This window comes from Fonsecaea monophora (assembly GCF_001642475.1).
Source record: "Fonsecaea monophora strain CBS 269.37 chromosome Unknown Scaff18, whole genome shotgun sequence".
Lineage (NCBI taxonomy): Eukaryota > Fungi > Ascomycota > Eurotiomycetes > Chaetothyriales > Herpotrichiellaceae > Fonsecaea > Fonsecaea monophora.
In genome coordinates, this window is record NW_019173949.1 from 355,564 (window position 1) to 377,826 (window position 22,263).

General features: G+C 53.5%; 12 protein-coding genes across 12 annotated transcripts; 7 read left to right on the plus strand and 5 right to left on the minus strand.

The window, feature by feature from the left end:
- Positions 1-26: 26 nt before the first annotated feature.
- AYO21_03664 (hypothetical protein) lies at positions 27-557 on the minus strand (the record flags this gene model as incomplete). The annotated part of the gene is made up of 1 exon (XM_022653638.1): positions 27-557. One exon carries the CDS (start codon positions 555-557, stop codon positions 27-29), a length of 531 nt encoding a protein of 176 aa, XP_022514162.1.
- Positions 558-1,416: 859 nt separating this feature from the next.
- On the plus strand, positions 1,417-2,646 carry AYO21_03665 (hypothetical protein; the record flags this gene model as incomplete). Its single annotated transcript, XM_022653639.1, has 1 exon — positions 1,417-2,646. One exon carries the CDS (start codon positions 1,417-1,419, stop codon positions 2,644-2,646), a length of 1,230 nt encoding a protein of 409 aa, XP_022514163.1.
- A 2,150-nt stretch (positions 2,647-4,796) lies between these two features.
- Positions 4,797-5,884, plus strand: AYO21_03666 (hypothetical protein; the record flags this gene model as incomplete). Its single annotated transcript, XM_022653640.1, has 2 exons — positions 4,797-5,265; positions 5,373-5,884. The coding sequence occupies 2 exons, from the start codon at positions 4,797-4,799 to the stop codon at positions 5,882-5,884; spliced, it is 981 nt and encodes a 326-aa protein (XP_022514164.1).
- A 994-nt stretch (positions 5,885-6,878) lies between these two features.
- AYO21_03667 (hypothetical protein) lies at positions 6,879-7,377 on the plus strand (the record flags this gene model as incomplete). The annotated part of the gene is made up of 3 exons (XM_022653641.1): positions 6,879-6,979; positions 7,033-7,188; positions 7,254-7,377. The coding sequence occupies 3 exons, from the start codon at positions 6,879-6,881 to the stop codon at positions 7,375-7,377; spliced, it is 381 nt and encodes a 126-aa protein (XP_022514165.1).
- A 938-nt stretch (positions 7,378-8,315) lies between these two features.
- AYO21_03668 (hypothetical protein) lies at positions 8,316-10,091 on the plus strand (the record flags this gene model as incomplete). The annotated part of the gene is made up of 1 exon (XM_022653642.1): positions 8,316-10,091. One exon carries the CDS (start codon positions 8,316-8,318, stop codon positions 10,089-10,091), a length of 1,776 nt encoding a protein of 591 aa, XP_022514166.1.
- Positions 10,092-10,718: 627 nt separating this feature from the next.
- On the minus strand, positions 10,719-11,816 carry AYO21_03669 (hypothetical protein; the record flags this gene model as incomplete). The annotated part of the gene is made up of 2 exons (XM_022653643.1): positions 10,719-11,669; positions 11,748-11,816. The coding sequence occupies 2 exons, from the start codon at positions 11,814-11,816 to the stop codon at positions 10,719-10,721; spliced, it is 1,020 nt and encodes a 339-aa protein (XP_022514167.1).
- Positions 11,817-12,629: 813 nt separating this feature from the next.
- AYO21_03670 (hypothetical protein) lies at positions 12,630-14,066 on the plus strand (the record flags this gene model as incomplete). Its single annotated transcript, XM_022653644.1, has 1 exon — positions 12,630-14,066. One exon carries the CDS (start codon positions 12,630-12,632, stop codon positions 14,064-14,066), a length of 1,437 nt encoding a protein of 478 aa, XP_022514168.1.
- A 561-nt stretch (positions 14,067-14,627) lies between these two features.
- AYO21_03671 (hypothetical protein) lies at positions 14,628-15,490 on the plus strand (the record flags this gene model as incomplete). Its single annotated transcript, XM_022653645.1, has 3 exons — positions 14,628-14,861; positions 14,998-15,218; positions 15,361-15,490. The coding sequence occupies 3 exons, from the start codon at positions 14,628-14,630 to the stop codon at positions 15,488-15,490; spliced, it is 585 nt and encodes a 194-aa protein (XP_022514169.1).
- A 355-nt stretch (positions 15,491-15,845) lies between these two features.
- On the minus strand, positions 15,846-17,506 carry AYO21_03672 (hypothetical protein; the record flags this gene model as incomplete). Its single annotated transcript, XM_022653646.1, has 3 exons — positions 15,846-16,713; positions 16,771-16,993; positions 17,059-17,506. 3 exons carry the CDS (start codon positions 17,504-17,506, stop codon positions 15,846-15,848), a joined length of 1,539 nt encoding a protein of 512 aa, XP_022514170.1.
- Positions 17,507-18,046: 540 nt separating this feature from the next.
- AYO21_03673 (protoheme IX farnesyltransferase) lies at positions 18,047-19,741 on the minus strand (the record flags this gene model as incomplete). The annotated part of the gene is made up of 1 exon (XM_022653647.1): positions 18,047-19,741. The coding sequence occupies one exon, from the start codon at positions 19,739-19,741 to the stop codon at positions 18,047-18,049; it is 1,695 nt and encodes a 564-aa protein (XP_022514171.1).
- A 180-nt stretch (positions 19,742-19,921) lies between these two features.
- AYO21_03674 (hypothetical protein) lies at positions 19,922-20,712 on the plus strand (the record flags this gene model as incomplete). Its single annotated transcript, XM_022653648.1, has 2 exons — positions 19,922-20,046; positions 20,094-20,712. The coding sequence occupies 2 exons, from the start codon at positions 19,922-19,924 to the stop codon at positions 20,710-20,712; spliced, it is 744 nt and encodes a 247-aa protein (XP_022514172.1).
- A 45-nt stretch (positions 20,713-20,757) lies between these two features.
- AYO21_03675 (hypothetical protein) lies at positions 20,758-21,900 on the minus strand (the record flags this gene model as incomplete). The annotated part of the gene is made up of 1 exon (XM_022653649.1): positions 20,758-21,900. One exon carries the CDS (start codon positions 21,898-21,900, stop codon positions 20,758-20,760), a length of 1,143 nt encoding a protein of 380 aa, XP_022514173.1.
- Positions 21,901-22,263: the final 363 nt, after the last annotated feature.

The following is a 22,263-nucleotide window of genomic DNA, read 5'->3' on the forward strand; positions in this document are numbered from 1 at the left end:
ATCGTATGGAGTTCGCGGCCGACCACCTAGACCGCCTCCTCGGAAAAAGCATTCTCGATTGGTCTATCCATGAGTGAAGCGTGGCCAAGGATGGTCACACCGGTAGCTCCAATCAGCCATAGGAAAGTTGCAATAGGAGAAGAAATGAAGGCAACGGGAACAGCCACACAAGCGAGGCCGGTGTACAGCTGAGAGGTTGTCGCTCTGAAGGTGCCGATCTCGAGATCAGCTCCCCCCAGCTTGCCGATTGCCCACATGCCGCCCACGACCAGGATGATGTCGAAAAGAAGCCATAGGTTGGTCAGCAGGCTGTAAATGCTGAGCATGACAAAGACCACGGCATAGTTGCTGGAGAAATAGCTCAGGTTGTAGTTGACTCTGGCCTGCACCTCTCCAAAGTTGTTTGGTTTTGACAATCTCTTCAAGTCGAGAAACTCGGAGATGGGTCGAATGTTTGCAAAGCGCGACGCAATCGACTGCGACCGGACGCTGTTAAAGCGATCACTAAGGTTGAGACGGGAAGTGAGGGCATCGATGGGAATGCTGATTCGGGCCATTTTGAGCTCAAAGGATGGGTGTTTTGATAGAGATTAAGGTCGCTGGAGAATTGATTACCTTGACAGGTCCATGTCAGTAAAGAAACGCGAATTGGCGGTCACACAGCGTCCAGCATTGCTGACTGTTGTAGAACTTACAAGATTATTCAAAGTGCGGTGTTGGGGTGGAAGTGCAAATGAGCGTGATGAAAGAGAGTCGGGTGAAGAATAAGTCAAGGAGAAGGGGATGCAGTGTGCAGGCAGAGACTTTTTCTTGTTGTTGCCTGTGGCCCCTTTGCGGAGATTTGGGATGGAATTCGACGGGTGGGTGAATGGTTGACGAAGTTTGTAACTAGAGATTTTCGAGGGGGGGAAAGGGGGGACTCAAAGGGGGAGGGGGGCTGTAGGCTCCCTAGAGGCGTAGTCAGCACAACTCAAAAGCCACACCCAATTTTGGTGACTTACAGGGGGCACCACCACAGAGACTGCGAACCTGGAAGATCAGCAACTCTCCTCAGCTTCCACCCCTGCTCTCTTCCACAAAGAATCCTCGACCTGCCTCCCGCAGGCTCAAGGTCGCGGCACTGCCATCGCTCTCACTCTTGACAGGTGAGGCGTTAGGGAGAAGGAAAAAGGAAAGAAAAGAGGAGGTCCGCGTTCCGATATATACACTTTGGCAAAACTCTACCTCCCTTGGCTGGAAGTCAAGCTACTGCAAGTTGGCTGCGGCATCCTCCTCGGAACCTTCGTCAATTGGGCCCACGTATTTGGGCATCATTCCCCGTCACCATCGAATTCCTTGCCTCACTTCATCATAAGATCCTCTCGGACTGCGTGTGCCACCAGTGACTGTTGTCGTGGGGGAGTCGTGTGGGTGAAGATGATGCGACGAATCCTTTTCCTCCTGTTTCTGGTTGCCGTGTGTGTTGCATGGTCGGCTGAAGACTACGAGCTGTTCAAATTACACGACGAGTTGGAAACCACTGAAGGCCCTGGGGTCACATTTTACGATGTTCTCGGTGTATCGCCTCATGCCACGGTCGATCAGATCAGTGCCGCCCTCAAGAAGAAGTCCCGCACTCTCCATCCGGACAAAGTCAAGCATTCCTTCATAGCCTCGCGGTCGACAGCGAGCCCCAAAAAGCCAGGTGGCAAGAAAAAGCCCGGAGTACACGTCTCAAAAGGACCGACACAGCGGGAGATTTCACGCGTCGTGAAAGATGCGCAGGAACGCTACAGTCGGCTCACTCTGATCGGGACCATTCTAAGAGGTCCGTTGAGGGAGAGATATGATTTTTTCGAGGGACATGGCTGGCCGTCCTGGCGTGGGACAGGCTATTACTACCAAAGATACCGTCCTGGGCTGGGGACTGTGTTACTGGGACTGTTTCTGATCGGCGGCGGAGCCGTCCACTACTTTGTTTTGACAATGAACTACCGCAGACACCGGGACTTCATGGAGAGGTACATCAGATACGCAAAGAAACAAGCCTGGGGCGATGAGTCTGGTATTAGAGGCATTGCAGGTCTCGGTGAGCCGGTCGAAGTCGCTCCCACCATCGAAGAGCCTGATCCGATGGCCAACCTGAACCGACGGCAGCGGCGAGAAATGGAGCGACAAAATAAAAAGGAAAAGACGAGCAAGCCTGCTTCTGCACCTCCTCCCAAAGCGGTGCAATCCACATCGCAGGACAGACGGCGTGTCACTGCAGAAAACGGGAAGATCCTGGTCGTTGACGCGGGGGGCAACGTATACTTGGAAGAGGAGGACGAAGACGGGAATACGCAGGAATATCTCTTGGATCTCGACGAGATCGTTAAGCCCACTGTGTGGGATACTGCTGTTCTGCGTCTCCCCATCTGGCTATGCCGCAAGGCTATCAGTCCATTTTCGAAGAGCACGCAGCCGAGTGCTGAAGACGAGGATGTGCCAAACAGCGAGTCGCCCCTGGAACCCACCAAAGAAGCCATTGATTTAGACAAGCCGCTAGTGCGGGATATGAGCTCGAGTCAAATATCTGATTCTGGGTTTGAGATTGTCGAGACAACCGGCCTGGAGAATGCGAATGGCACCAACGTCAAGAAACGGGGCAAAAAGGCGAGGAAATGACACGTTGCCTCTGATGTGTATGCAGACACGAATAACGAGACGGGGAGGTGTATGCAGTTCAGGTCTAAACAATAAGACATAGAATGAAACATGTCAACATGGAGTGGCGATTGCCGAACCAAATTGCTTTTTCCAGCTTCCGATATCTGCGGTATTCATTCCGTGGCTTTCCCAACCTTGCATGAGATATATAGCTCTAAGTTGCGTATTTCTCATCGCAATCGACCACAGGAGAGGGAAAACAGGTCTTCCCGTTTGCTCAGACGTACTTAAGTCCTCTTCCGGTCAGGGAGTACCAACGTGGGAGACCAGTTGGGAAATCTGGCTGTCGATTGTTTTTGAGCGGAATTATCTCCTGTTGCGCAACTTCTTTGAGGGTTGCTCGATGCCCGAAGACCTCTGTCTGCTTACACAAACTTCGGGATGCACCAGGAGTGTCTGACAAATGACGCACTTACTGGCGCACGTTGGGTTGCAGCCTCGTCTGCAACTCGGGCGGATTTTTGTAAGAGGTCCATAACGTATTCAATGGCTGCAAGTCTCGCTTATTGTCGGGTCTCACCTTCGAACAATTGCGACAGGATATATGAGGAAGGAAGTAACAGGGCATGGTCGATTTCGGTACATCACCTTCCTACTTGAACTATCAGAGTGAGACTCACCCCAGCTCACCTTGTCCGAATTTCCAAGTCTGGTCTTCGCACGTGTTGCTTCCATGGTGCGTTAGCCGACGACAAGCATCGCTCTCGGCCGATGACGGGAACCGGGGGGTTTGCGGTCAAACTCCACCAAAACCTGCATGCTTAGGATGTTAACTTGTTACGAAGCCGGCTTAGCTTTTATCAGACGCCAGAAGATGGGTCGGAGCATTCTCACAAGTACATTCCGCATACAGGTACTTGTGTCATTCACAGTTGGATTCGGAATCTCATGCAAGGATTCATAATCCGAACCTCGGTGTCTGCTAATATCCGAGTAATCAGGAGACAGCCACGTCCTGTGGCTCAGTTGTTGCGCCAGGGTCCATGCCAGTCGTACTCGGTCTTCGTACCTCGCAGGATCTGAGAGAAAACCGCTCGACGCAGTAGTTGAAATAAGGGTAAGTCGGAAGTCGGATCGACGCATCAAGGTGGCGAAGAAGTCGTGCGTCTCACGAGTCACGATGGAGGTTCATGTAACCCCGGACCGGATAAGGCCCCGGAGTGCCAAGGCCGCCTTCTTCGCTCGGAAGCAAATTGATACTCGTCCTTGTTCAACTCCTTCCAATCACCTCGACAAGGCTCGCCTCCCTGATATACCTATTAAGTCACAGCCTCAAAAAATTGCCTCCGACATCACCATCGCCCTGTCCGCGTGATCCGAATCCATGTGCGCCCGTTGGCTGGTTCGATGATTCGCGCATCCCACTTCGCCTCCTTAATCGCTCGTGCTTCAATGTGAGGTCCTTGTCGACCTCGAGCGAGTTTACAAAGAGTTCTTGGACCGACATCAACCCACCCTCGATGATCATCGCTCTTTTTATGCTCCATTTCTCCTAGACAGTCTCGAATCATCTAGAGGCTACCGTGAGAGGGTTTTACAGTGTCGGAGATTTTAGTAGTGCGGAGGAGGGAAGCATTTCTAGCCTTGCCTCCATTCTGACCTATACCAAAAGTTCTGGATCCCACACCCTCTATAGATCCTTACCGAATCATCTCGCAACGATTAGGTTAGCCGTTTGGTGGGGACCCGCTGGGACCTGCTTTTTTTTTCTCGCTTCTTACGTTCCAGAATCTGTATAAAAATGCCATGGGGTTTGGCATCAACTTCCAAACCCCGGGGTTTCCTCCCCCTCTCGATTCTATCCATCACTTTGTCCGCCTTTAGCATTCTTTTCGCCTTTGCTGCAGCACCGACGGTATCTTCGCGCACTCTCCATCTTCACTGACAAACGGCGTACGCGCGTTCAAGGACCATAAAAAAACTTCTTGGTGACTGGAGTCCGTGAGATATCCCTGACGTGTCAACTACTCATCCAAGTCTTGTTTTCCAGCATTGCGAGGTAGGATATCATGATTCTATCACCAGACATTTTTCTTCTTTCCTTCTTTTAAATCGTTCTTCTTTCTCTTCTCCTACCAAAACCGTCTCCTTTTTCTACTCTTTCATACATGTCATCCAGTGGTGATCCTCCGCAAGAAGACACTTCACGGGCGAGCCAGAGCAGAGATTCCAATCCCAATTCACGCCGATCCTCCAACATCATCGAATTTGTCGACAGCCAGAACCCCAATGTCAGGAGTGCCATTCAGCGGCACACCGCATATCACTCGGCCGCGCAGCGTCGAGAGGCACGCTCGCGCCTTCTCCGACGGTCCAGCCAGACTCGCTACTTTGAATGGACCAGACGCCCGCGAGGAGATGCAGAGGTCGCAACCTCGTCAGCCAGCAGTGCCAGCTCGGTGTCAATTTCGCCGGCGCCTTCCATCCCTGGCAGACCGGAACCGCCCAGTCGGACAACGAGCGACGAACAAGAAGCCGTTTCCTCGACAAGTGAAGCGGCCGCAGATTCCGCCCTTGAGATGCTACCATCCACATCTCAGATAATCGCCTCTACGGACGACTCTGTCCTAGAATTTTGTGAGTGACCCTCTGGAAAGCCCCGAACATGCTCCAGCGCAATCAAGACTGGGCAGTGCATGTGCAGGTTCAAAAATTTTCTCCGATACTAACTTTCTGTCCCACAGTCAGAGCCACATTTTGCGATCATTATCAATCAAGTGACATGCTGGAATCAGCACTGGTATATATGCTTGAGAACGAAGTTTCTCGACACCTGCTCCTCGCTTATGCCTATGCAGTCCGGAGAGCGCGATCAGTTGCCGAGGAAAATCCTCAAGACCAGGTGGAAGCAGAAAGAAATCTTGGTCGAGGCACTAACATTCTATGGAATCGCCTCCAGATGCCAGGAGCTGCCAGTTCTGACGCCAACATCCAGGCTGTTCTCCTGCTGGTGGCGTACACAGCCGATTTTGGGGACACCAGCGAGGTCCGTCTCCACGCAGATGCGCTGAGGACCATGATCAACCAGCGTGGCGGTGTCGACGCCTTCACCTATAACCCTGCATTGCAGCATCAACTATGGGTGATAGAAGTGTCGCGACGGTTCCATTTGACCTTGGACTGCGAGTCGACCTGTCCAGATCCACTTCGATTTCCAGATGGTCTTCGACTGCGCGCTGGAGGTGAGGAAAGTTGAGGAGGCCTCGGGAGGCTTGTCAACATGGGAATGTTAGGTATAGATACGAGGTGGAACCAATTCGGTGGATCTTTTTTTTTCAAGCGAAAGTTTCCAGGAGTTTCCAGAAAACCTTTGTTCTAGAACGATACCCACGTACCATGACTGATGATTCACGATGAACATACGACTATACACTGTGAGATGGAAATCCATGTCCGATGATTTTTACACATTTTAGGTCCCTGCAGCATGTTGCTTGTTGCTTCTTCCAGACTTGAGATGGCTCGGTGGACTGATCTAGAACTGGTTCGGAAGGAATAGGGATTGCGTTACTGGGGGTGATTGCCGCACCGTACACATCAAGGACCACCAAGATAAGACATGCTGGACATGACATTTCTGCCAATCCCTCATGATATGTAACTGATGACAAATGTGAAACGAATTGTCAGCCAGTGGCAAGATGAAAGACGCTACTCTTCAAGTCATGCTGCGAATGGAAGTTGTAAATGAAAGTGATGATACGGTGAATTCCATGTGGCGAATCGTGCAAAAGCTACGGCGAGGCAAACAGTCCGCGGCTCCATCCAACCCGCAGCTGCCAACAACCTGGAATTTCGGTGAATTTTGCGTCTTTCCCCACGACTGATCTCATTGACCATTTCGCACTTGCGTCCTGCCACTGGTACCTATTCTGCCCTTCTGCCCACCACCATCCTGCGCCTACCTCACTCCACACACTCAACCCTTCACCAAGGCCAGCTTGTCCTTCAAGATCCCACCGTCCGCGACTACGTAAATTTCCACCTGCGCTTGGTCTGCGCCGTGCTCTCGCCTTCTTCCCTTCCTTGCCTCATCCCCGCCCTGCCCAGCCCTGCAGAGCTCGACCCCGACTCTCTCTGTGCGCACCTCGCGGCTTCTGTACACTGTGTTTGAGCTCGCGACAGTCACCGGTTAGGCTTTGTGCATTCCTATCCTGCTGCCACTGCTGTAGTCAAGATACACCTCCAAAATGTCGGGCGAGGCGTGGTTATACCTGCTCGCCGTCCTAATAAATGCCGTCAACCTCTTCCTGCAAGTCTTCTTCACCATCATGTACAGCGATCTCGAGTGGTAGGCAGAATACTTCCCCAGCTCCAAAGACAATCCCCACTGACTCTCCTCAGTGACTACATCAACCCGATCGACCTCTGCAACCGTCTCAACACCTACATTGTTCCCGAAGCTGCCGTCCACGCCTTCTTGACATTCCTCTTCCTTATCAATGGATACTGGTTGGCCATTCTGTTGAATCTACCGCTCCTGGCGTTCAATGCGAAAAAGTGGGTGTCCCATACCGATCTTAAAGCTTGCACTGCGTGGCAGGCACTAACACAATCCGTGGTAGAATCATCGAGAACCAGCATCTACTTGACGCCACAGAGATCTTCCGAAAGTTGAACGTCCATAAAAAGGCATGTACAGCCTCTGGGCCCGATGACGTGTCTCGTTTACTAATGCTGAATCCTTGACAGGAATCGTTCATCAAACTTGGTTTCCACTTGATCATGTTTTTCTTCTATCTTTACAGCATGATTGTGGCTTTGATCCGGGATGAGTCCAACTGACTACGTGGAGAAATGTCACATGTCATGAGTCACGGCAGTTACTCCTGATGATCGTTTGCTGCTCCGCAATCGCATCGCGAGAGCCAAACGGTGAGCTTTAGTGGTGGAAAAAGGCTGATGATATGGAAAGTGGCAATGGTCGAGAACGAGCCACGGGCCAGTGGCGATATCAATCCCACAAGCCTTTCCTGCCTGGGTTGTCGGCATGATCAAAGGACAGAGCGATGGTCCCACTAGCGATTCATTTATTGCACAAAGGGCGGTGCAAGAAGCGATGGCAGGCAAAGGCCGAAGACTCTCACATGGTCAAAATTTTGGAAGGACGGAATTTCTTAAAACTATGTGGTTGGTTTATCTGTCTGCCACTCGACTTGTACAGCCGAGACACGAGATACGATGAGAAAGAAGAGGTCCGATCTGTTTAGGCCGGTGGAGGATTTGTGGTAGAGTTATTTGCGCGGCGTTGCAAGGATGGTTCATCACTCCTGGTTTGCAGAAAATGAGAGAAAGCCACAATCTTTCCGTCCTACAGCTGAGTCTGTGAACGCCCCAATTGTCTCTCAGAAACTGTAGACATGAATATCGCACGTAGCACCGAACAGTACGGTAGAGAATGATAAATGCATTCAATAGATTTCTTCGACTGCTCCTGATACACATGCGTCGCATTGGTTGCATGGTAGTTTGTCTAGAAAGGCAAGTGTTCCGAGACATGTGCGCCTTGGCCGACGCCATTTTCCTGGTGCCGAAGTTTTTCCCATGTCTGGAGACCGGGACGACTTGACAACAAGGCCGCTTCTGCTTCACCCGGTTTCTAGGCCTCCAAAAGGCCTTCGGTCAAGATGTCCGCCCTCCTGGGATCCGCATATGATTCGAGCGATGATGAGAAGAGCCCCGCGACCCGCGGCCCCGCTCAGAAACAGTCCGGGGTGAACGCGGCTCCCGACGTCTCGACAGAGGTTTGGTCTTCATTCGTTGGGCGACGTGGTGGTCCGTCTAACGCTGCGCAGGACGTGTCGCAGATGCAAGTCATGTTGGCGAACCCATCGAGCAACGCCCTCACCTATAATGTCACGTACGACAACCTCGCCCGCCCCGCACAGGGACCTTCCAACCCCTTCAAGTCGACAGCCGGCAACGTCCTGAAACGCAAGAACGTACTCACCGGCAACGCCGAGGAGACGTCCATGTCCGAAGCCACCTTCAAGACCCAACACCGCACATACCAGAGTCTCGGGTACACCAAGGATCCTTCGCTCAACGGAGCCTTTGTGGGCAATCAGTCGGCCGTCGCAAAATACGGCGGCAAAGATGTCGTCCAGCTGCGCTACTCCAAAGAGGAGAGTGCGGCGATCCGGTCCAAAAGGCAGAAAAAGGGAGACAGCAGGATCGTCGACGGTGAGGGCGCGTACCTTGGTCCCTGGGCAAAATATCAGAGTGACGACGTGTCCTACGAGCAAGCCGAGGCGGCGGCCGATCAGGAACTCGCCTCTGACGAGGAATGGGTGGAAGAGGGCATTGTTCCCACGCCACTGCCTGCGCCGCCCAAGGAGGCCACTGGCTACGCGGACGATTTGAATGGTGCCGAGACGACCGAGTTCCATGGTGCTTCAGAATTCGATTACCAAGGACGGACATATATGCACGTACCACAGGACCTGGACGTCGACCTGCGCAAAGAGCCGGGCTCAATACAGAACTACGTGCCGAAGAAGCTGATACATGTCTACAAGTACCACACGAAACCCATCACCTCTCTACGATTCATTCCCAAGTCATCGCACCTGCTCTTATCCTCGTCGGCGGATGCAAAGCTGGCGCTGTGGGATGCTCACCACGACCGGACACTCCTCCGCACATTCTCAGGCCACAACAAGGCGATCACAGACACAGACTTCCACCCCACCGGGCGGTCGTTTTTATCAGCGTCGTATGACCGCCAGATGAAGCTTTGGGACACCGAGACTGGAAAGTGTATATCGCGGTTCACCACGGGTAAAACGCCACACACACTCCGTTTCCATCCCGAAGGCAACGAATTCATCGCCGGAATGGCCGACAAGAAGATTGTCCAGTTTGACGTCAGGTCCGGCGAGTTGACGCAAGAATACGACCACCATCTCGGCGCCATCAACACACTCACCTTTGTCGACGAGGGTCGGAGATTCATATCCACCTCCGACGACAAGTCCCTCCGCGCGTGGGAGTATGGCATTCCAGTGCCCATCAAGTTCATTGCCGATCCGTCCATGTACGCGCTTGTGCGGGCCGCGCCCCATCCTTCGGGCAAGTACGTAGCATTCCAATCCGCCGACAACCAGATCGTCGTGTATGCCGCGGGCGACAAGTTCCGACAGAACCGCAAGAAGGGATTCCGGGGTATGAACACCAGCGGGTATGCGATCGACGTGGCCATCTCCCCAGACGGCGGTATCGTGTCGAGCGGTGATTCTGGTGGGTTCGTGTGTTTCTGGGACTGGAAAACGGGCAAGATGTGGCACAAGATTCAGGCCGGGGGAGAAGGGTTGGGCGCAGTGACGTGTGTGGCGTGGCATCAGCAGGAGAGCAGTAAAGTCGCAACGGGCGGCCTGGATGGAATGATTAGATACTGGGACTGAAGAAAGCATCGGCGATCACCAAGACAAGTTCCGCCCGGTTGGTCAAAACACCCGTCAGGCACAGCATGGATTCGGAGTTTGCACCTCTCACAGCGCATGGAACCTCGTCTTCGAAGCAATCAGCAGTGCTTGTCAGGCAGGCAAGGAGTGGTATTTGCGCATGAGCAACATTGCGTGGCTTTGGCCTGGTTTGCGAGTCCTGAGCCTTTCCATGGTAATGCGGAAGCTACGAGCACGGTTAGTGGCGCGATCTCGCACCTGCGATCCCCAGCATCGAATCCTCCATTGGCTGGCGACTTGAGTTGGACCTGTTCCTTTGACGGCATCGGCGAGGCAGTAGCTCGCTCGCCTCTTGCAAGAGATGACAAGCTGAGGCGGCGCTCTAAAGTGCTTGCCATCGCGCACCGTAAATCTCCAGGTGCACTTGAATGCCAGAGTGCCTGGTTGACGAGAAGAAAGCCAAAGGACAGGGCAGATGCTCTCGGCGGTATGTGGAACTTCAGGAAGAAAAGCCCATGCGTGGGTTAGATACAGAGTCGCACAGATGGCTTATACGCTGGTCCTACAATGACGTGAAGTTTTTGGAGCTCCCTATATTCATACAAGCCCAGGCCTTTACACACTCCCCTATCTCCTCAAAGCATCCAGAACACTCGACCCGCCCGTGGTCGCATACGGCGACTTGCTGCCGCTCGACCAGTAGTCACTCCATTCCCCGCCCGTCTCGTACAGGGCGTGCTGACTTTCCACCTTTTGCCAATCAATGCGATCCCACCAGGCGCCCAGATACCACTTTTTGCCCAGGAGTCCGTAGTCTCTCAGCCACTGGTGCTCCCACACGTTGACGCACAGGATGGGCTGCATGTCCAGCGCACCGGCGTAGAGATTCGCCCGTGAAGAGCTAAAGTCACCAAACGAGCCGGCCGTCGAATTCCCGGTGGAGATGTTTCGTTCTTCCAAGCTCGGCAACCCCAGGCCACCTCGACCGGAGAGCTGGTCGGAGAGGATGCGGCCGTCAAAGGTCGCCATGTCCTTGTCGTCCCGTCTCGGTGCCGCGTCGGGGTATGGGGAGCCGGCGTTGTACGTGGCCAGAATACGCATGTCACCCACGTTCTTGCCCTTCATCAGCCACACGAATCCGTTCCCGAACATGGCGTCGGCGGTCTCGAGCATCTCTTCGCGGAGGTTCTGCACACTGCCGAAGCTGGCCTCGATGCTCCTCGTGGTGTTCAGGCCTGGCTTGTGAATCGCCGGATCTTCGTTCTCGGTGAGGTACTCCCAAAAGAACCGCGTGAACTCGACCATGGCGGCGAGGTTGTAGAGGTGCGCCCGATCGGAGCGGTGGGCGCACTTTGCGTGCAGGTCGTATGTCGACGACGACTCATCCGCGGTGCCCAAGACCAGCTCGTTCAGCCGGTCGCACAGGTGTTGGGTGTATTTCACATAGGTCTCTTGGTAGGTCTCTGCACTGAGGAAGCCGGGGACGCCGTGGCGTGCGAAAAAGTCCTGTTTGGTCTGGTTGGCCCACACGGGGACGGTGTGTTTTCTGCGGACCTGTCGCTTTAGGAAAGAGGACGGCTGTGAGACGGCGAGGCAAGGTCAGTCAGTTCCGAGTTCTTTGGGAGAAAGCAAGACATTTGATCTGTCTGTACATACCGTGGCATTTGCTTGCTTGACAAAGGCTCGCAGGAGTGACTGCGGCCTTGCCGGAGGTCTTGTGATCATGACTGGTAAAATGGAGTAATGCAAGTCTCAGTGTCCGAGACCATGGAAACGGATTGACGAGCATCCAATTCCAATGCTCCAAATTTCTTTGAGGTGAACAAGACCGCAGTCGCCAAAAAGGGGTTAGTGCAATGGTCGAAATCTCGACCAATAACATGGCTCCATCCAGACGCTGAGCCTCGTTCTTGAAACTCCCTCTGCCACCCCCATCCCTCCCACTACACCATCCCCCAACGTGTTTGACTTTCTTCTCAAGCTTCTAGAGCCTATCGTTTCAGCTCCTCCGGTTCTTTCCTCGCACTGTCGCGCTCTACCTCGCAGCGAAAGGTTGCGTGTCGTAGGGCAAAGCGGCAAGCCACTGGCTCTCGGCGAAGCTGTTCTTGATCCCACCACATTGACTTCTGCATATTCATAGACACTTGGGCATCATGGCTGCCCAAGGCTGCAGAGTTCACGCCTTGACTCTGGCACACAAGAGACACGCGACCAGATCCCGGTCGTCGCGGGCTCACCTTTTTTGTTCTATAATGAGTCTTTTCCTTTGTCAGGTCGATCAATGGGTGAGTACATCCCTTTTCTCTTTGTCAAAACGTGGATCGACACAAGGCTTTGAGAGTCTTTTTTTCTCTTCTCTTCGTTTGCAAGACCTATTCTTGGATACTCCAACAGAGTGACAATACTTGTCCTGGTGACTTTTTTGTCCTTATACTCTGTGATCTCTTTGGAGAAGGCATACTTTTGCACATATCTGTTTATTGCTTAATTTCGTCGCTTTTCCACGGCAAGCCGATCCTTGCATATCTATTTCCAACCATGAATTATCATATGCGCCTCTGCATAGTCCGCATTTTGGTGGCAGCGGCCATCCTCTGCACCTCGTCTGCCTTCCAGATTGTTCCCAACTCAGGTCTTTTCCGGCGAGACGATGGCTCCTGCTCGGCGGTCGATTCCAAGCTTCCCAACGACTTCAAATGCCCCGCAGGAAACAACTGCGTGTCCCTCGACAATTCGTCATCGGCCCTCTGTTGCCCGGAATCGAGTTCATGCAACAACATCCAGATAATATCCTGCGACGTGTCGTCTCAAAACGCAACGGCGAATCCTACGGCAGGGATATTCACCACGAGACTTGGGGACAAGCTACCACAGTGTGGAGACAAATGCTGCCCGTTCGGATATTCCTGCATCCCACAAGCTTCGGGGCCTTCCATTTGCAGCATCATCCAGAGCACGAGCATCGTGGGAAAGACGGACCCATCTTCGGGCAACACATCCAATCCTTCGTCGGCAAGCTCTTCACCTACAAGGCCGACTTCAACTACCTCAAATACCAGCTCGACATCTACGTCAAGCCCAAGCAGCGTCAGTGTGTCGGCAGCGCAGGTTGAACCTCAATGCAACAAATTTCCCACCGGGGTGTTCCTCGCCGGCTTCTTTCCTGGCATGTTTGTGGGTGCCTTCCTGATGCTGGCGTGGGTCATCTGCAGCGGGCGGCATCGTAAACCAAAGTCTCGACACTCTTCTGGTGGTTCGTCCATCTACAAACCAACCATCTCAGATCCCATCCCTTTGGATGCCTCTGGCGGCCTAAGAACGGACTTCCTCCGCAAAACCACTGATCGAGCAAAGTCCATGTTCTCCACAAGGAGCAACCGAAACAGCCAACAACCAGCTACTAGTCACTGGAAGATGCCAACGCCTCCATTTCCCAACAATATCCCCGTTGCTCCAGCAGGCTTACCCGTCACGCCAGAGCGGAGGCTTGCGCATGAACCCAGCATGGAAAGTATCAAAGTCTACAGTCCGCCTGCCGGAGCGATCCAACACCCCAATCTCGCGGCAATTGCCCCATTGAGGGGCATGGCAGCACAGCGATTCCCGCTGACCAACAAGAACAATATGGGCAGTCCGTTTCAATCCCCTCCCAACAACAGCAACGGCCCTATCGCGGCGAACCGAATGAGCAGTACTCTGAGAGATGAACGGGGAGTCAGCGTCTTCTCTGGAGGGTCAGACTTTTCGGCTGAGAATGAAGGTCCCACACTGACGCCGGCACGATACAACGGTGACTTCAATCCGTCACAACGCATGCGGTCCGAGAGTCGAGTTGAAGTCAGCAGACCAAATACAACGTTTACAGAGATGTTACATGAAGCTGGGTTCCCTGATCCCATGCAACCACCAGACCAAAACACGCCGGCTGTCCCAAGGATACCGGACGGCTATGCAGGGAGGAAACAACGGGTATAAACAAATGTTTTTTACGAATGTTTGGACAAGAATCAATGGAATCTGCAAGCGGCCGGATGATGACTTTTTCTGCGTTTTGCTATGAATGGCTGACAGCTTGGGACAGTGGATTGACACCCGTCTCTCAGTTAGGACAGTAATACTCTCGCTGCTCTGAACGTATGTGTGCCGTCAGAGGTTAATGTGAATTAATTGTACCGCGACCAATGCGCTTGACGCTGTTTCTAATATGTGACTGCCATGTCTGTATTCTCACCTTGAGGCAAGAACGTAGTGCCTCTTTCCACGGAGACTAAAGAATGAGTCATGAACATAGACCGACAGGAAGATGCAGGTGTGTGTTGTCGATGATCTCAGCCTCGTCACCTCCCACCCCACCTGCCTGCCTCCCTCGCTGCCTTGCCTGTTTCTCCGCACGCGACCTGGAAGACCAGCGAAATACTTCGAAAACCGCACTTAACCACCACCGTCACTCACAAGCCCCTGGCTGCCCACGACCCAACCCCCTTTCATTTCTCAGCCAGAATTTGCAAAAAAAAAAAAGAAAAAACACACACAAACATGGCCGAACGCGCACCCTCACCGACACCGTCCGAACGGGCCCGCAAGGACGCCGAAGACCGCCAGCGCGAAGAGGAGGAGCAGGCGAAACTGCCGTACAAATGGACGCAGACGCTCGAAGAGGCCGAGGTCAGCGTGCCCATACAGGGGAACCTGAAGGCGAGGGACTTGGTCGTGGAATTGAAGAAGACGCACATCAAGGTCGCAGTAAAGGGGCAGGAGCCCATTATTGATGTACGTGCTGTGCTGTGCTGCATTGTTACCACCAACGCCTGCTCCCCGAGCCCGTTCAGGCGCACTGAATACTGCCACGGTGCCGCGCTACTTTTTTTCCAAACCATGATGAACTGACACTCTTGACCGCTGACAGGGCGACTTCCCCCACCCGATCCAGACGGACGACTCGACGTGGATCCTGTCGACCAAGCCCGACGGCAGCAAAGAGATCCTCATCACGCTCGCCAAAGCCCGCGGCTCCTACTGGTGGGCGCACATCGTCACGTCGGCCCCCAAGATCGACACGGCAAAGATCGTGCCCGAGAACTCCAAGCTGAGCGAACTCGACGGCGAGACGAGGGGGATGGTCGAAAAGTAGGTTTTTTTCCCCTCAGTGTCTCTCTATGCTTCACGCTCATGCTCTCCACCAAACCCGCTTGGTGAGGGCCGGGCAGCACCGCCGGGTTTTGGCCAGAAGATCAAAATCACTAACGCAGCCGTGCCCCGCCAATTTTAGGATGATGTACGATCAGAACCAAAAGGCCATGGGAAAGCCGACGAGCGACGACCAAAAGAAGGACGACATTCTGAAAAAGTTCATGAAGGAGCATCCCGAGATGGACTTTTCGAACGCAAAGATCGGATGAGACACGAGCGGCGAGCGAAACAGAAGAGTTTGATGGGAAATTGGGAATGACGACTTTGTGGACAGGTCCTCTTCCCTGTGTACAAATTGAATGGATGATGCTATTTGGGACGTTATAAAACTCTACGATTTACGACTAAAAACAAACGGAATGAAATAAACAGCATAATCAGGAGTTTCGAGAGTCGGGTCGGTCGTCAATAGCATCGGCAGCATTCCTCGGACCAAACGGTATGAAAACAATCAAGCTTGATACCATCAATAACATATGCTACGAAGCTCTAAGAAGTGTGGTCGAAGGAGTTGTTCCTGTCATAGCTTCTCGTCTCCAGAGCCCGCTCATCCCTTTCCAGGAGTTACAGCTCATCCCGCTTGCCTGCTCCTCCAGCCTCTCTCAACCGCCACATCTGAATCCCATGTCTCGGCACCTCAGCCTGCAACATCCCACCGCCTTGAACGGTCCCAGCCGGTGTGCCGATCAAGAGGGGGTTGCTCTGATTCAGCCCCCTGGCCCAAGTTGTCTCGCTGGCATTATAGTACCCCGTCGCGTTCCCCACCGCAAGCGTGCCGTTCAATATCTGGGCTGCCACCTCTGTGCTCATGACCGTCTGATCGCCCCAGACATTGAACAGATCCCAGCTCTTTTGGGCATTCGTGTTTGTGTGCAGGCCGCCAAAGACGTCGACAAGGCTGTAGGACATTGTGCGCGAGTTGTTGCCGGCATTGAGGAAGGCGACCACCTGATCGCCATTGCTCAGGCTTCCCTGCCACACGTGGACCTCTCCGAACCCCCACGCGTCCTTGTCGTCGACCTGTTGCCTGACTGTTCGTGAAACAGCGCTGACACTAGGGTCTTGTGATATGGCCAACACGGCCGGGTTGATGAGAATCGCATAATCTTCTGGAGACAGTTGGTCGAGTTTGTTCCCCATGATCAATGGAGACTTGATGGCGGCCCACATGCTGAAGTGGACTTTGTATTCGTCGTAAGACATGCCGCCGTTTCCAACTTCGAGCATGTCGAGGTCGTTGTAGTATCCCGCTTGGTTTTTGCTCCGGATGGAGCTCGCCTTGCCGAGAATGTTCATGACCGAACAGCCATAGCCGGGCAGCTGGCAGTAGTACTCGTCGGGACCACACGGGCACGACGTCGTAGGCATGGAAAAGCTGTCCTGGATGTCGCCCGAGATGCGGGCACTGTTGGCGATGGTGGACGCCCACTCCCTATTGCTGTGATCAGTCTGGGACAGGCCAAATCGCCCCGTGAAAGGAAGAACTCACCAAGGTTTGTCGTCTCCCCAATTACACAGCGAATACACAAAGTCCCGACCTGTACCGTTCAAGGCGTTCGACATGGCGGCGTAGCGATCTTGGCTCAGCTTTGGTGTGCCCGAGAGGCCTTCGTTGTAGCAGTTGTCGTATTTGAGATAGTCTGCGCCCATGCTTGCCCACCATGCGGCATCCTGAGTCTCGTACCCCAGGCTTCCAGGGTATCCTCCGCAAGCTGTCGATTCCAGCGAAAATTTGGTTAGTGCTAGGAGACGCGTGACAAAAAGGCGGGCGACAAACTGTATTTGCCCGCGCTGCTGTACACGCCAAAATACAGTCCATAGTCGTGGAGTTGATTGGCAATATTCTGGAGGCCCGAGGGGAATTTTGCAGCGTTTGCAACCAAGGTGCCATCCGCACTGCGATTGAGCTCCGTCATGGCATCGTCGAAGATGACGACACGGTAGCCCAGATCACGGAAACCGAGGGACACCAGGCGCTCGGCGTTGGTGAGGATTGTGGACTCGTTGTATGCGAGGCCATAAGCATTGTATGTATCCTGTCGCGAGCCAGCGGTCAACATGTATTCAGCAGGTTGATTGAGTGCCGACGGGAGTCTTACCCAGCCCATTTGAGGTGTTTGAGCGAGGCCATTGTAGCTCAGGCTTGCCGCCCTCACGTTCTGCAGAAGCAGCGCAAGAAACAGCGAGCTGCTGCTGGGGGTGAACAACCCGAACTTGGAAGGCATTGTGGTTCCACAGAGAATGCAAGTCAAGGGAGAAGCGAACGCGAAAAGATGGAAGGAGTCGAAAGTAAGGAAGGCAGCACCAGGAGGTGTCGTTATAACAATTCATAGTATTCTGCATGCATGCCCGTGGGATATGTTACATTTGCCCGCTTGAGCTGACGGCTATTGAACTGGTAGAGTTCCATTGAATGTTGGATCAACACTGACTCTTCCCCGCATTGTGTGTCGAGGAGACTGTAATTCAAAGGCTGAAAACGGTGATCTGCAGACTCATGACGCCACAGCACATCTACTGCTGTGCTTTGCCGTGCAGTGCGCGCCTCGCTGTGCCTTGCAGATCTATTCCGGCGAGCAAGCGGAGATGTGCTTGTCCGCTCGCTCCGTGTTGATGCGGGTCGTACTGCGAACTCGGTACAATATACGCCGGTCCAAATGTCTGTCATGTCTGCGAAATCATGTCTCAGTTGTTGCAAGAATACATCTCGTCCATGTCCAGGAAAACGCCTTGTTGTGGAAAAGAAATAGCTTCCGTTATTGGGTTCAAGTTGGTCTCTTGAACCCCATCATAGCCAAATTAATCTCAGGTGGTGGCGGCCTTTGCCGAGCCTTTGATGAATCCATCCCAAGGCCGTCGCCGTCAGTTTCGAGATCACCCTCTTCGTAGATACTGGCGGGTTCATCGGTGCTGAAGAAGCCATCCCACAACCCCTTCTTGCACACCAGAGCTCCGACCAGCACAAGAGGAAGCTGCCATACGCTCGCCCAGAAGAGTCCCCTGGCACTTCCCCCGGCCCCTTGCTGTTTCCAGAAGCGGAACGCCTCCCGAGTCATCCACACATTGCATGCCGTGCTGATGACGAGGAAGCCTTTGTCCACATATCCCGTAGAATAGAGCAGCGCGCATATGGGGAACATGGCCAAGGAGTACCTCAAAGCAACACGTCCGTTTCGAGCAGGATTCGTCCAGGCCAGCATCTTGTGGCCAGCATTTCGATAGTCTTCTCGAATGGTGTGTGACAAGGACATGAAGTGAGGAAACTGCCAGGCAAACAAGAGGGCCGCTAATGCCCAGCCTCCTATCGAGTTCTCCGAAAAGAGTAGATCTTGCCATGAATGGTGTTCAGATGTCGCAGCTTCGCCCGCAGCGGCGCACCAACCCATCAAAGGAGGGATGCCGCCCACAATTGCGCCCACCCACGTATTTGCCGCTGAGATTCTCTTCATTGGAGTGTAGACCCCAGCGTACAGGAATATATTGAGGGCCGACAAACCCGCCACTGTCGGGTTGGTACCCAGGCCGAGGAGAAGCAGGCCAGACGCACCGCAGACCAACGCAAACAGGGCGGCAGCACGCGGAGAGATCAGCTTTCTCACGAGAGGCCGATTTCGGGTGCGAGACATGAGAGCGTCGTATTTGGGCTCGAAAAGCATGTTGAGGGTGTTGGCACAGGCGCACGACAGAAACGTGCCAGAAGTGAGGAACAGTAATGTCAAGGTCGAAGTGGAAAGTGATGAAGTTGCCGACGAGGACGTGGAAGACAGGATTTCAGGGAGTGGATATAGACTGTATGCCGACGTGGTCGTGAGTAGGATCAGGAAGGATAGTCGCGGTTTGGTGAGTGAGAGGAAGGTGGCCAGCCTGCGTCGGAAGACGGCTGACTTGGGCATTGCGGTGGCAGCAGTTGTCAATTGGGATGAAGCGTCCAACGGAAGAGATTCCTCAGACGCATTCTCGGTGTTCTTTCGTCTCTTCCGTCTTCTGTGTGGGAGTACATCTGCCTCTGGTTCACCACCCTCCACAGCTTTGCTAGCTTCCGGACCAGTTTGGGCGCTCTGATTTTCTTGACTCGGTGGCTCTGCCTTGAAAGACAGAGCCTTTTCCAGTTCTCCTTGTGTCCGCATCCGTGTCACTTCGCCAGACACATCATTTTCCCTTCGTCCTGTTGGTTCCGCCACCGTGCGTACCGCAGCCAGCATCCCATTCTTGATCCATCCTCTCTCAATCGACGTGTTGGCCGAGAAATAGTCGTCCACAAAGCTCTGTGACTGAGCAATTGCGCTTCTCGAGGGTCTTTCACTTGGGATTATGCCACTGTGGAGCTTCCGGTTTGCTTGCAGGACAGATCTCAAAGTGCTGTGCGGTCGCGACGGTTGACGAAGACATCGTGCGATGCAGCTTGAACAGACGCGATAGCCAGATCCGGACAATCGGCCTGCTGCCGGAGCAGCAGCCATAACGGCGGTGATCTAAGCTGGCGGGAATCGTAGGGGGTTCATTGAACTACACGGGGTGGTGTGAAGAGTGAAGAACGAAGTCCAACTTTCCAAGAAGCTTGGAGTGCGGAGTTTGAATCTGTCCCTCATCAACTGACCACTCGCGTCCACAACATTACTACAAACTCCAAACTCGACGATATGGCTGAGCTCACGACAGATCAGGTCAGATCCTTGGATCAAACGCGTCAAAGACTCTTAGCTCTCCATAAGTCCCTGGTCGCTTTGGGATCGGAGCTCGTGACTCAAAACCAACTTCCCGCCTGGTAGAGACGCTTCTTCTTCCAAGTGGCTCTCGCTAACTGCATCACAGGCCAGCCCTCCAACTACATGCAAATCTCGTCTCTAACAACCTACAGACCATTGTCTCTCAACTAGCGGAGAATCGGGACACATATCAGTCTACCGTTGCCTTTCCCACACCCAGATTTCCAGGGACTCAACGAGCCTTCATTCTCGAGACCCTCCTTCGAACAAAGCTAGAACCCAATGTGGAAGAGTGGGTGGAAGAGGGGGAGAACATCAATGCACAACAGCACAAAGCCACGTTTCGAGGGCTGTCGGAGAATGACCGCAACGGTCTTTGGCAATGGGCACCTGGAGCGGCCAATGCTGCAGCTCGGAAGCAGAAATGGGGTGCCGACTTCACTTTGGACGAGAAGCAGAAAGGCGTAGAGAACGTATCCACGGGGCTACGCAGGCAACTGGTCGAACCTCCTGATGACGAGGACGATGATGGGCCTGAAGAAGAGGAAGAATACGAGGTCAGCGACGAGGAGGGCGAGGACGAGGACGCAGACAAAATGGACGTCGAACATAAAGCACCAAAGATTGAGGCCAACACAGCGTCCACAGAAACGAGATCTACTTTGCCAACCGCCAGTCAGCTGAGTTTGGAAGCGTTGCACAAATTCATGACAACTGGACGGTGACCACCACCTGGGTATATCATGGCTTTATTCGAGGGCTGCCGGGTCTCAGGGCACAATGTATGTCCAACTGGAAACCCCATCTTTGCGTCCAAGACCAGACTCAGTCGCTCCGTGCTCAGGCGCACCTATGTTTGAATCGTGCACCCAGAGGAAATTGACCCAATCGCCGTCATCCTTTTCCAAGTTGATATCGCGGTGCAATCTCCATTCGACCTTCACCTCGACGCTCGGCAACGACGATTTGAGGGTCTGCTCGAATTGCCATCTCTCATTCGCAGCGAGCTGCTTTGCCACCAATAGACTGGACTCAACGACAATGGTCAATTCCCTCAGGGATTCAAGAAAGGCTAGACCCTCGGTGACCCACGCCGCCGTCCACGCGAATGCAGTGGAAGGACGTTCTTGAGAGAAAGGCGCGACCATCAACATGTGCAGCAACCCCACCATTGAGTCCGCCTGCGCCAACAGCAGGTCTCGTGTGGTCATATGGACCGACAATTCTCTCAAGCTGGTATTCGAGTCCTTTTCTGGCTTTTTGCCGGTTTCCGCATTGTCACCGAAGCTGATCTCGTCACCAGTGCCGCCACCGCTCTCGCGCATCGTGCAGTTAGTCTCTGTCTCCGTAACCCCGGCTATTGACCTCAGAATCGACCTCAGGGACCATGCTTCCGTCACACTCGCCAGCAGGTGCAGCTCCAGCCTTCGGATCGCTCGTCGCTGAAAGGGCTGCAGAGCGTCTATGAGACGCTTTGTTACCAGGGTATTCGATCCCATCACCGCCGGGCACTTGACGCAATTGACTTGGAGAGGGATCAGGCGTGTTTCCTGGTAAAGCTGGCGGCATACAAGAAGAGACTGCACAATCTTATTGTTTCCACCTCTTGTACTCGATCCGGAACCCGAGACGTTGTATCCATCCCCCACCGCGTTTGGGGCCCTTGACGGAGAGCGTACTTGAGGTGGGAAGTTTTCAGACGAGGCCATGAACACGTACTGAAAAATCCTTTGCCTGAGCTCGTACGGGAGGCTGAGCAGCGGTGACCACGACAAGGCTCCGGCTGCCATCCAGGCTGTGTTGTCCTTTGTCTGAGGTTGCTGCTCTCGATGTTCTAGTTCTTCCTCGCTATGAACTGGTGGCTGTCCATGATCCTCTGCAAGCGTCGAAGGCTGGTCTAGATGGTCGGGCATCTTTCTGAGCTAGAGATTTCGATAAGTGCTACCCTGGTCGCTGTCCGGTGCCCCAGGCTGGCAGCGAGTGAGAGATGGAGACAGATTGCACGGCGAGGGAAGCTGGACGACTATCCCGCACAACTTTTTTTTGGCAGTTAGCATCAAAAGACAAAGCCCAAGTTTTCACACAAGAGTGAGCCGAGCGAGAGTAGCCAAACTCGACACATTTCATGCTTTTAATTCCCAAGATGGGCAGCCTGCAGAGAGAGATGAATTTCCAAATTTTGGGAGAGTGCATCAGCTCACTAACGTTCGCCGTTCGCCGTCCACCTCGGTTACATGGCGGCGGCTTCTCCCACACTTTTCATAAGGACTCAGCGG